At 44.2% G+C, this 13,561-nt stretch overlaps 1 protein-coding gene across 1 annotated transcript in view; it reads left to right on the top strand.

Annotated features, from left to right (window-relative positions):
* The window catches only part of ADAM23 (ADAM metallopeptidase domain 23), a 95,613-nt gene that overhangs the window by 68,905 nt on the left and 13,147 nt on the right, over positions 1–13,561 (top strand). Inside the window, exons 18-19 of the mRNA XM_048484451.1 lie at positions 57–168; positions 12,090–12,180. Coding sequence (XP_048340408.1) covers positions 57–168; positions 12,090–12,180 — 203 coding nt within the window. The remainder of the gene's footprint in view (positions 1–56; positions 169–12,089; positions 12,181–13,561) is intronic.

Below are 13,561 nucleotides of genomic sequence, written 5' to 3'. Positions count from 1 at the left end.
CAACTGTGAATTTGAGTGTACTTTTTAAATTAACCCATGCTGACAACTTCTTTTAGGTATGCAGTAACGAAGCTACCTGCATTTGTAATAATACCTGGGCAGGTATGGATTGTAGCATGCCTGATGCTAGAAGAAAAGAAGAAGTAGAAGCACCAAATGGACCAAAGGGTTTGTGTGATTTCAGTTTTTAAGATTTATATGTGTAATATATGGCACTGGGCAGGAAGATTTGAATGAAAGCCCCTGAAAATAAGAAGACTGTACACTCTCTGCTCTAGTCTTTCTGGACAGTTGTAAATATTGCTCCAAAGACCCTTCAGAGGAAATCATCATTATAAAACCTTTTTTCTTTCTTAGTTGTTTTGCTTTAATAACAACACCCTGAAAACTGTGTTTTAGTACAACTAACATCTGTTGGTAATCATCCCCACAGTGTGGCTAGTTAACCCTCCTAGCGTAGTTGCTGGTTTTCCATTCGGATTTCTAATTAGCACAAATCAAAAATCATGGCTTTAGATTTGCTATAACATCCCAGAAGAATTTGAGACCCTGGCTGTATTGTCTAGCTGTGCTCAGGAGCAGTTCTCGTTTATTTCGTAGAACCTCTTGAAAAAATTTGTGCCTCTTGTCTTCAGTTTATTATCTTTCATTTGTGAAGAAAACTCGCAGAACCCCAAAAAGTACTTTTAATTTTTTTTTGAAAAATTATATGCTTGGTAGATTTTTTTTAAAATGTAACCGTTGCAGTTTTAATGGGCTTAAATATATTGAAAAAACACAAAGGCCAGTTATTTGCCCCAAAACTGATGCTTCGGGGAAAGTGGGATTTTTAGCATTTGTACACCTCCCAAGACTTCCCGTCTTTCTCACATCTGCTTTTGCTGTGAAGCTTTGGGGGAAATTGCATCATTCCTGGATGACTGCAGCGTGGGTGGGGAAGTTTGTATCATTCTAGTTCAGTGATGGCGAACCTATGGCACGGGTGCCAGAGGTGGCACTCGGAGCCCTCTCTGTGGGCACGTACACACATAGTTCATCTTGTGGGGGGTGGGCACGTACACACATCTAGACTGGCCTGGGCCACTGAGCATGACGTGCGTGCACCGCAGTGAGTAGGGAGGACTTGGCTAGCGGGCCTGGTGCCTGTGCTCCAGGTGGCTGCTGCCCGAGGGGAGGAGCACAGAGGAGGCAGAGATGCTAGAGAGGCACAGAGCAGTGTGTGTGGGACTTGCTGGAGGCTAGAGCAGGCTGGCCCCTACTCGTGCGGGTGGGGTGGAGGAAGAGGGAGCCAACCAGTTTTTTCTAAACTAAAATCTCAGTATTCAGGTTAAATTGCCAGGTTGGCACTTTGTGATAAATAAGTGGGGTTTGGGTTGCAATTTAGGCACTCGGTTTCAAAAAGGTTCGCCATCACTGTTCTAGTTAGTACCACCCATGCTTCATCCATTGTCCCTGCAGCAGATGTTTCCTCCCCTCAGGGGCTTTTAAAATGGGTAATTGAATGTCATTATGATGTAATAATCTATGTATCAGGTTCAGTGAACTCCTTGCTTTCGTTTTTCAAAAAGAATATCTTTAGCCCCTTTCCTCTTATATCTCCACAGTGAGAGGTTATTTTAAAAAAATGAAAACTGGGAATTCGGAGAACCTGATACAGTAATCAGTAAATTGTTACATTTACTGATATTCAGTTGCCAGCTTTTCAGGAAAACAAAAACTGGGAAAAAAACTTGAGTAGTATGCAAGCGGGTGGTTACTACTGGGGAACTGGAGCAGGTAGGACAGAGAATCCAACTATGTGAGCACCTATTGCTGCCCTGCTGTATCAGCAGCTGCAATATCAACAGGGAACCTACACAGGACGGTCCCCATGTGGAAAATGTGAGCGTTTCAAGTTGGTGTTTTGCCTCTACCGAAGGGTTTCTGCAGATGAAAGAATATCTGCCCACAGAAGATGACTTTCCTGCCCCCTCCCCTGTTTCTGGGGTTCATGGGACATTTTGAACTTTAACAGGAGAGGGAAGATGAGAAAGTCGTGCCCCGTGGGCGAAAAACCTTTGCACAATCACTTTGGGCATTCAAGCAAATGTTCCTGAGGGCCAAAGTACATATTGGTTTGTTTAGCAAGTTAGGATGAATCTCCCTGGTCCCACCTGGCTTTCCCTACAGTCACGCAGCATCTGCTGGGTAAGGCATGATTTTTAAAGTCCACTGGAGCCCGATTCTGCACGGAACTGCAGCACGGAGGGACGAGGGGATCCCACCTTCCCCGCCATGTTTTTTCCTGTGCTTAAACATCCCTTACAAGGGAACTATTCACATATGTTTGGAGCCGCACATGGAGTATTCTGAGCAGGCACAGCTCCAGTGATGCAAGTGACTTCCTACAAAGGCCATTTTGGCTGAGAAAAGTAGTGTAGAGGAGAAGGCAAGAGCACCTCCTTTTCTCCTGTCATAATTCTGAGCAAAATTGGTCTCCTGGGGACTTCAAAAATCATGCCTTTCCTGGCAGCTACTGTGTGACTTGCAGGGAAAATGAGCTGAATCCGGGGATGCATACATGCAGCGTGCTCCACTTTGTACCATCTAACTAATGGAGTGAAGAAGGAAAATGGTAATGAAACTTATTAAGATAATTGTACTGTAATACCTCCTGTAGCACTGTGGGTACATTCTGGAAACAGATAGCTGTATGGAGCAGCATTATCGGAGGTAATTACAGCACAGTTCTAATGGAGAAGTGACATGGAATAGCAGCTTAACAGGGGCAGCCTCGCCCAGCCAGAATCAGGAGCGCTGGAACAAAACAGCACTATCGTTGTACAAGGTTTTCCGGTACTAAAAGTGTTAAATATTAGTCAGAGTTTCAAGAAGAGGAAAGTTAGGGGTGGTAGAGCAGTTGTTCAGAGCTCTAAAGATGCTTATGGATTGTTATAGCAAAGGAACCCCTGGCCCTTTCCCCACTTACCGTTCCCCACTCCCCAAATAGCGCGTGGTCCAGTGGCGCTCCCCACGAGTCCGGGCGGCAACAACGCAGCCGCCCCAACTCTGATGCTCTCATGTCCCCTCAGCGCGCGTCATTTCTGGCGCTGGAGAAACGGCACTTTCTGACTGCCCCGCGGTGGGGAACACGACCCCGCGGCAGAAATCACTCGCGCTGAGAGTAGCGCGCCGCAAATGGTAAGTGGGGAAAGGCCCCCTGTCTTCCCAAGGGTAAATGGGACCTCTCTCTGGGTGGTCAGTAGCACAAGAGTTTGGCACTTCTCAGGGACTCTAGGCCAGGGGTGTCCAACTCTGGCGCTTCAGATGTTCATGGACTACAATTCCCATCCACCCCTGCTGGCATGGCCAATTGGCCCTGGGAATTGTAGTCCATGAACATCTGAAGCGCCAGAGTTGGACATGTCTGCTCTAGCCCTTTATTTGGAAGAGGGACTTTACCAGTGTTCCAAAACTGAAGACAAGTTACACCAAGACTAGGCTTCCCTGATTCTCACAGATTTATTTCTAAAACATTCTCAAAAGGAATGTAAAGCAATGCATTGGAACCCTCTGGTGGGCTGGGATAAGGAATGTGCAGAAGATTATAAGGTGAACTTTAGAAACTCCTTTGGCACTTCCGCACGTACAAAATAATGCACTTTCAATCCACTTTAAATGCACTTTGCAGCTGGATTTTACTGTGCGCAATAGCAAAATCCACTTGCAAACAATTGTGAAAGTGGATGGGAAGTGCATTATTCTGCATGTGCGAAAGTGCCCCTGGACTTTGGGCTGAGGAGGGTGAAGCATATGGAGTGGATATGCTGAAGGGAAATGGGACTGTTGTGGCGGAACTATACAGTGTCCAACTGGGAGGAGGTTAAGGCCGGGTTCCAAAGGAGAGGGATGTGTTTTGTGCATGGAAGTGAACCATTGGGCTGCAGCAGCTCTTGTTTTTCATCACAGCTTCCCTGTCACTAAGTAGACAGTAGATGTCATCTGTATTTTAGTGCAGAAAGTATATTGACCCAAAGGAAAAAGTACCAGTTTCAAACAATAAAGATTGTGTAAGGACTTTGCACTTGAGTAACTCCCGTTTTGCGAGACACCTTGTAAGATAATTATACCATGAATATTGCACTGGGAGAGAAAAGATGAAAGGAAGGACTTAAAAAAATTTTTTTTTGAGAATCAACAGAAGCCCAGTGATTAACAGAGTGCATCACACTAAACACAGGACCCTGGCTGTATAACGAAGTACAACTTTGAACAAGTACAATATTTATGTGGATCAGTGAAGTGCATACAGCCGCAGCAAAACCGGCAAACAACAGAAGCCTTTCCCAATTAACAATAAGTAAGTCTCTGTATACGAAAGGCGAAGTATTCTGATGGGTGTTGTTATAATGGAATCCAAGAGACTCTGGAATAATGTTATAAAAAACCCTAAGCGCTTAGAGTTGGCTGTTGTGCCTGCAAGAAATGGAGCATACTTTGGCAAATTCATAAGATTGTTCCAGGATTTGAGATGGGCGTAGTGATAAACACTTGCTGAAGAAGTGAACATTGACTCCATGAAATTGTTCTAAAATCTCTTGGATTGGATTCTTTTGTAATACTTCAGACTAATGTGCTTTCCCTGTATAGAGACTTATTGTTTTTTGGGAAAGGCTTATTGTAACTGGGTCACTTATATTCAAGGCGAGGGAGAGATATTAACCCACCACTAGCCACCAATTGTAACGGGACGGGTGGCCGGCAATCAAGGTTCCCACTAAACTGACCAGTGGGGTTTCCTTTGCCACCGAAATTATCCCAGGCTAGTGTTCAGGGATCTACTTTTTATTCTGCTGCCACCATAAAAGAGAAGGAACTAGGAATCCCAAAAACTGCTGCTGGCTGCCAAATATATAAAGGATCCCACCTCACACTTGCTCTTTGTCTGAGGAGAATGTCCTTCAGAGTCCCATATACAAAAAACGGAGGGAACTCAAAATTGGCTGGGATTCTAGTCTCTCAGACAGGCATTCTTCAACCTCTCACTCACAAATGCAGGCTGGCACGAGGGTAACTTGAACACAACGAATGAAATTTATTTAAAAAAACAAAATAAAGACTTCTTAAACTGGCTCAGAGAGGTACTAACGCTTGATGGTTTCAGAGAGGTTCTTTTCACTTAAAAGTTACAGAGCTTCAGTTGTTATCTATCTGAGCTGGACCAGAATTCCCTTTCACCAATGACAGAGCGGAGAGACTGCATTCCACAGACTCTGCTCTCAATTCAACACGAACTGTTCTCTTCAGAACTTCCCACGAAGAACTGTCTGACAGGCTCTCTCTGTCTTTCTGTTTATCTAGCAGCGTTTTAGAGCCCCTTTACATTGGCCAGGGGCAACAGTGCCTTCCATAGACCAATCACTTTGCTTTTATTCAAATTAGGGCCTGCTGCCTTACTTTTACTGTCACCCAGGCCTCTTTAAGCAGGCCTGCTTCACACCAGCCCTTCAGGGTGGGGCAAGTCCACTACACTTGTGCTGTTTATCGGCTTTGCTGTGTCTGTATGCAGTTTACTGATTCACATAAATATTGTCAGTGGCATATCTAGTGGGACAGAGGGGGAAGATGACCCAGGCGCCACTTTGAAAAGTCACATGGACGCATTCGACTGGTTCCCCTCCTCTCCCCTCCAGGAACAGGCAGGGCCCGATGGGGCAGCAAGGTGCCCTCCTTCTTGGCCCTCCCCCCTAGGCCCAGTGGGAGTGAGGCAGCAGCAGAAAGAAACAGGCTGCTGCATTGCTTCCCATCCCGTGTGCCAAACTGCCCATGCCTGCTCACCTAGCTCATCCTGGCAGCTTCAAGGGTCCCCTGGTTCAGCTTAATGCCCAGCCCAGTGGTTCTCTGGGGGCGGGTGGGGGGGTGGCTGGGGGGAGCACAGTGCCTGGGTTAGCCCTGGCAGTTTTAAGTAGGTATATCCCTGAATATGTTACTTGTTCATAGTTGTACTTTATTATACAGCCAGGGTCTTGCATTTGTGTTGTGGGGGCGCAGCTGGAGAGGGTGCAGTCAGTGTCCAGGTTTGCCCGGTGTTGTGGGGGTGCAGCTGGGGGAACACAGTACCTGGGTTAGCCCTGAGCGCTATTTTAAATAGGTGTGCCCCTGAATATTCTACTTGGTCACAATTGTACTCAATTAAACAGCCAGGAACTTGTGTTTGTTTTGGGGGGGCACAGTGGGGGGGGGGCGGTGCCCAAATTAGCCCAGTGCCCAGTGTTGTGGGGGCGCATGGTACCTGGATTAGTTCTGGGTACTATTTTAAGTCGGTATGCCCCAGAATATTGTACTTGTTCATAGTTGCACTTTATTATACAGCCAAGGCAGCAATTCCCAACCAGGGTTCTGTGGTACCCTGGGGTGCCGTGAGCATGTCCCAGGGGTACCGCGGCAACACTACCAGCCCCCCTCGCTTTTGTGGTGTCTCCCACCGGCGCCAGCAAGGACATGGAGCTGGCCCAGGAGGCAGGGCCTGACGCAAAGTCAGCAGCCAATTCCTGCACCCCCCAGTCCTTCCCTTCACCCTGGGAGGGGAAGGTGGGGGGGCAAGCAGGGGCACTGGGAGGGGAAGGTGGGGGATGGCAGGGGTACCATGAGCTATGAAGAGTGAGGTCAAGGGTACCGTGATGTCGAAAAGGTTGGGAAACACTGAGCCAAGGTCTTGCGTTTGTGTTGTGGGGGCACAGCTGGGGGGGCACAGTGCCTGGGTTAGCCCGGTGTTGTGGGGGCGTGGTACGTGGATTAGCCCTGGACACTGTTTTAAGTAGGCATGCTTCTGAATATTGTATTTGTTCACAGTTGTACTTTATTATACAGCGGGGTGGGGGTGGGTGGTGCCCAGATTAGCCCTATGCACTGTTTTAAGTAGGTATACCTCTGAATATTGTTCTTGTTCACAGCTGTACTTTATGATACAGCCAGGGTCTTGCATTTTTGTTGTGTATTCTGTTGATTGCTGCTGTGTGTACACTTGACCCATTCATTTGGATTGAGAGCTGAAGGCCAGCCAGGGAACAGAAGGGAGGAAATAACACCCTCTCTCTCAGCAACACCCTGGCAAGGACGGGCCTGGTCTTGGTTTACAAAACATTGCTCTGTCTATCTCTCTCTCTAAGCGAATTTTTAAATTGGTACTTATCCCACATTTACATTCAGGTAAATATAGTCTCCTTTAAATCCATATTTCTGAAGCTGAACTGAGTGATTTGTACAATGAATTATGAAAGCATGGAGTGAGGTGCCATTTAATTTTTCTTTTCAGAAATCTTCCGTGTGTACGTAATAACTCTTTTTAAAAAATCTTCCCTTTTCCCTCCACACAGTGAGCATGGCCACTAACAGGCTTATAGGTGCAGTGGCAGGGACCATTCTGGCTCTGGGGGTGATTTTTGGAGGCACAGGGTGGGGAATAGAGTAAGCATTTTTCTTAGTTTAAGAGTTTTATGTTTGGTGCCTAGTGTGTGAGGTAACTGTACGCATCTGAGCCCTTTGTGTACTACCCCATTAGCTTTGTGTTATGTTGTGACTGTATTTGTCATGTGATTTGAATGTGTCCGTGTCATGTGATTTGCTCATGCAGTGTTTTAACCCTCTCCTGTCTGGGACAATGTGGGGCATAAAACAAATGTGTGTGAATTTTATATCATTGCAAATAATACGATTTACAAATAACAAAACTGTTTGTTTTTAGCTCTCTAAATTACAAAAAAAAATTAAATTTTTACAGTGAAGTGTTCTCCAGCTGATAACTTGGACTGCTTCATATAATTTGGTTTATGGCCATTAACGGGGCATTCCATGTAATCGTGGGTAAAATATATAAACTGAACAATTAAAAAAGCTCGCCTTGAAAACAACAGCATTTGCATAATTTTTATTTTAACAATGTTTGACTTTTGTTTTTCTAGGATGTTCAGTTCCCTTAGAGAATAGTTTCAGTATTGTTCAATGAAAGATTTATGCTGCAGTCCACCCCTAGGGAATGTGCTCATTTGTGTCCGAACACATATCTGGATGTGTCTCTTCATTGGCATCACACTTTTCAGGTCCTCTTGATCTGACTCGATGCATCTTTTGATGAGCCGTTCCCAACTAGAGCCGGACTATAAGCCTAAATATTAAGCCTTTGTATAGCTTTGTGAATAACGGTTAGAATTTTAGCTAGCCCACCAGCGCAATCCTAAATAGAGTTACATACTTCTAAGTTTGACTTCAATGCGTTTAGAGGGGTATAATTCTGTTTAGGATTTCACTATCTGTGTGCTAACAGGTGGAGTTTTACTTACATTTACACCCCTACTAAATGCGTTAATGTCAAGCTTAGAAAGGCTGCAACTGTTTAAAGTTGCACTGAAACTGAGATCTATGCCATCTCTTCACGGACCTAGAGTAATCATAGGATAAAGGCATTACTTATAAGAATATATTGTAGACCTTGTTTTGATTTCCTTTGGGATGTGTTTAGAGTTTTTTTTTTGGGGGGGGGTTGTTTATTCCCTTTCTTCCCTTCTTTAACGATGAGTTGGTTTGGGTGGGAATTTGTTTATAGTGTCAAGAAATGGTTTTTCTATCAATCAGTAATCCTAGTAATTTCACAGTATGCCAAGATACAGTTTGGCAGACTGGATTATGTAAAAGTAAGAAGTGGCAATGGCACAGCATTGGCCTGTTTGAAATGTTACATAGTTCATGTTGCCCTAGTAACAGAGACTTATTTTATTTTTTGTTATTTTTTACTAGAAATAACTACATCCATGATTTTTCACAATGTATGTTCTTTACACAATATGTAATCTGTATCCCATTAAAGTTATTAGCCCATATTAAGCCAGATTTTGGGATCTGTGCTGCTACAGAAAGTGCGTTGCTTGCTCAAATTAGGGCGGAATTTGTATCACATTTCTTTTATAAAGACCAACTAAAGTGTAAAAAAATTAAGCAAGTTTTTAAGTTCATCAGAACATCAGGCAAGATGTTAAAGGAAATGAAAGAAGGAAGTAGAGAAAAAAATGTTGAGCATGATAAGAGTCCAAATCCTCACTTTATAAAAATTTAAAATATAACAGGCAAAGTCAAACAGACTTAATTGGGGTAGGCTGCATTTTGTGTAGGTGGAACTCAAGGCTATAAACCATCAGTGAATTCCCTCTTTGAAAATATGGAAAGTGACAATTATTTGGATCTGCCTGTAGTGTCACCAGTAATTCATAGTCCTTTGAAAGGCAGAGTGGAAAGCTAATTTACATTAGATAAAGGGTCTAGTTAGATACTGCAATGTGGTTTTGGAGGCACCATGTTGATTTCTTCATAGGAGAAGTCCTATTATTTGTGGGTAGAAAGTCCTCTTCCCCTGGTTCTCAAATCCTCCTCTGGACAGCTGAATTTTGTATTCCTCAAATGAAATCCAGTTGGTTAATCAAGTTTATCTGGAATTTTTAAACACATAAGAAACTGTAGCATTTGAAAATTAATTCCTTCACAAGAGAGATTGTTCCCTTCTCCAAAAGTAACAGAATTTGCTGTACTAAGCATGTGTGCACAGGTACATTGAGTACTTTATATTCTCAAAGATACATTATTTATCCTCTGCCGTACCCTGTGACTGCATATAAATCAATCTCGCTGTACTGGGGTTAGTATGGAATGGAAACTACAAAAAAGAGGAGTTGCATTTTCCAGATGTTCCAGTGAAGTAACTTTATGTTTTTATCCCATTGGCTGCCTCTTTTGGGGCTGCAGAGAGAAACTGGCCAAAAAAGGTCTGGCGCTATGGTTGGAAGTCCTTCCGTGGTTAGAAACTGAGGAGGAAGAAAATGCCCCATAAGACATGCCATGGGCATTGACCACTGCTTTTTAAACTGTGAAACATTCTCCTTTCTCCCTTCTCATGTATTTAGCAAAATCGTATTTTGCAGTGCTGACAATCTATTTGGTATATAAAGACTGAGGCTTAAGTGAATATGCCTCTTGCATGATTATGCGTCAGTAAAGGTGGCCAAAGTTTGCTTGCTAATGATACAAACTTGTTAGTCCGTACTACTTAGAAGTAATGAATTTCTTGTTGCTCACTTTAAAAAAAATCCTACATGAAGAAATTGCAAAGCATAAACCATTTGTAGATTATTTTTCCCCACTTATTGTTGCAAAAAATGATAGCGGCTGAGTACTTAGATACAGGGTCAGATATTGTACCAAAATGGTCTAGTTCAGGGGTAGGGAACCTTTAACACTCAAAGAGCCATTTGGACCCTTTTTCCACAGGAAAAGAAAACACTTGGAGCCGCAAATAATTTTTGACATTTAAAATAAAGATAACACTATATATATTGGTTTTTTTACCTTTTACTCCACTCATTATCAGAAGCCCATGGATGCACCTGCCCTGCTGCCTGCAGGGCGGGCAAGGATGGGGCCAGCAGCTCGGCCTTGCCGGCCGCCGGGAAAGCGCCCACCCCGCTCGAACAAGGTGGGCGAGAGGGAAAACCCGCGGCGCTGCCCAGCCGGCCGCGAGCAATTGGTCCGCCCGCCCTGCTGCCTGCAGGGCGGGCAAGGATGAAGCTGGCCGCTTGGCCTTGCTGGCCGCCGGGAAAGCACCCACTCCGCTCCAACGGGGCGGGCGAGAGGGGAAGCCCGCAGCGCACAGTGCAAGGGCAGAAGAGCCGCAGTGCAAGGGCAGAAGAGCCGCATGCGGCTCTCGAACAGCAGGTTCCCTACCCCTGGTCTTGTTATATACTGTTCTTTACAGGAGTAATTGATTGTGATAAGGCATGGAAGTAGTGCTCTTGGATTGCGAATATTGTCTAAAAAACAGAGTATTGGACTAGTCCAGGGGTGTGCAACCTGCGTCTCCCCAGATATTCATGGACTACAAATCCCATCAGCCCCTGCCAGCATGGCCAATTGGCTTGTTTGCTTTCTCTTTCACACATTGCTCTGATGCCCTTCTTTTTTTTTTGAGGGAATGTTCTCTGAAAGTATTCTAAACACTAACAAATCTGAAAATGGGTTTTCTAAAACAGTCAGTTCATTGTCAAAATAGGAAAATGCACTCAGTTCACTGATGGTTTATATATAACCTTGAGATCACCTACTCAGCCTATCCCAATTAAGTCTGTGTTTAAAATATTTAAATGTTGCTATACATGTGTAGATCAAAAAATGGAGTATGACTTATTCTAACTCGATAGAAAAATCTAATTTCTTTTAGCTGTACTGCAAATAAAGAAGTTCAATTGTACTCTTTGTTGCTTCTCAAGCGTTCAATTAATCCTTTTTCGAAAATTAATCAAAATGGGCGGGGGGGGGGGGGAAGCCTTTGTCAGATTTTTTTTCTCGCTAGAGAAGAGTGCTTTGGTATTTGGAATGTTTCAGATTATTCAGTAGAGCACTCTGCCATTTCTTCAGAATGGGGTATGACCCAATCAAAGTAAAACACATATAAGTCCCCTTGTTTTACATGAACGAGAATATCCTCTCACGTTAAAATCAGTGAGTCCGATTGTTTTTTTGGTTGGAGTGTGTCCATGAAACTGATGAACTGAAATGATGATTAGAGTAATCATCATTTCAGTTCATCATAGTCTCCATGTCAACTTATGCCTGCTAAACTGCTTTCAGTTCAGTGAAGTAATTGGGAAAGCAAAGCATTGTATCCTTTGCAATTTCAGTTATGGTAGAGTTTAATGTAATTACTCAAGAGTTTCTCAGGCCGCTTTGATATTAGGCATAATCTTTTTTTAAAAGGGATTTCCCTCTATGTTTAGGCAACCTAGAGAACATATTTCTTGGTGTTTCAAAAACTGATGATAAAGCGGTGTAGCATCGAAAGCAAAGCATAGAACAATTAAACGACGAGCAAGGATCTTCTTTACTTTTTTTTTTTCCTCTCCTTCCTGTGTATTTTTTTTTTAAAAATAAACATGGCCCATTTAGTGATGTTGGTGTTACAATAACTTGACAGCGCACTTATTTTTCAATTGTTTGAGTATGTTTCCCATGATGTGACTTAATTAAGTGGTTGGTTCTTATGTCTTTCTTCCCATGATCCTTTGTCACAGGTCCTAGTGCCACCAATCTTATAATAGGTTCCATCGCTGGTGCCATCCTGGTGGCAGCTATTGTCCTTGGGGGGACAGGATGGGGCTTTAAGTAAGCAATGCCGCATGTCTTCTCTTACGTGGCTATGGCATATCTCTCTTCTGCTTATATCACTAAATTTGGAGTTCCTGCTACAAGACCTCTGGCAACGTTCTACTGAAATGATTCCTTGTTTAGTAAAAGGCCTAAACGTACTTTTTTTAAAAAAGAAAAAAATCTTCCAAATGTCACCAGGATGCAAAGCCACATAATAGCAAAATCAAGCTTCATGTTTTCACTATGGCCCACATGTATTACAATAAAAAATAGAAAAATAGATCCTCTATCCCAGTGGTTCTCAACCTTCCTAATGCCGCGACCCTTCAATGCAGCTCCTCGTGTTGTGGTGACCCCCCAACCCTAACATGTATCCATTTTACAGATGGAGAACACTGAGGCAGAGGGTCTTAGGGGACCCCCGTGAAAGGGTCGTTCGACCCTCAAAGGGGTCCCGACCCCCCAGGTTGAGAACCGCTGCTCTATCCTCTATATTAGGTTGAATGCAGTTCATTCTGGTAAGTGAGGGCTGTGTCTGCTGGTGAATCAAATCCATTTTGAATAGTTAGGTTGCAAGGTTAATACGACATAGGTTTTCACATCAAGACATTTGCAGGCTGCCGTTTCCCAGAGTTTTCTACTTATGAAAATATGTTGGGTGACAATAGTTCAGGGAGTAGAATAGGTAACCAGTAAAATGACTCTGCCCTATTTCAGCAATGACAACATATGTTGTCAGAAGATAAACTAACGCTAGTCGACCTTTACCACAACAGCATAAGCACAGTCTCCAGAACTGTCGCCAGCATTTGACATCACAGATGACTCCCAATGGGCAGGGGCGGAGGTGACGCCACCTGTTCTTAGGAGAAGACGCTCTCATCTTTGCTATCTGTGTCCATGTCTTTAACAAGCACTCTGAGGCAGAGGTGGGATCCAGCAGGTTCTCACAGGTTCCCGAGAGTAGGTTACTAATTATTTGTGTGTGCCGAGAGGGGGTTACTAATTGGTGATTTTGCCATGTGATTTTTGTCTTAGTTACGCCCCTCCTCCGCTCCTCAGCAGTAGCGCGCAGAACTTGAAGCAGTCTAGCAGGAGGTGCGTGGCAGCCTGCACTTGCATGCATTCGTTTCCCACCCAAGGACCGGCACAGTGGCTGCTTCCTTGCCACAGCCCCGCCCAGCAATGACCTGCCCCCGGAATGCCCGGCCACACCCCCATCCTGCCCCGCCCAGCCCTATTGGCGCCACGCCACTGTTTGAATCCCACCACCATGGGAACCTGTTACTAAAATTTTTGGATCCCACCACTGCTCTGAGGGCCAAATGATATGCAGCCATTTATAATGGGCAGCGTTTGCGTTCCCGTGACCTGAATCAGACTTCAGATGCCAGCT

Source organism: Sphaerodactylus townsendi, linkage group LG02 (assembly GCF_021028975.2).
Source record: "Sphaerodactylus townsendi isolate TG3544 linkage group LG02, MPM_Stown_v2.3, whole genome shotgun sequence".
Taxonomy (NCBI): Eukaryota; Metazoa; Chordata; class Lepidosauria; order Squamata; family Sphaerodactylidae; genus Sphaerodactylus; species Sphaerodactylus townsendi.
Note: the sequence above shows the minus strand (reverse complement) of the source record. Positions and strands in the feature narration are given on the sequence as shown.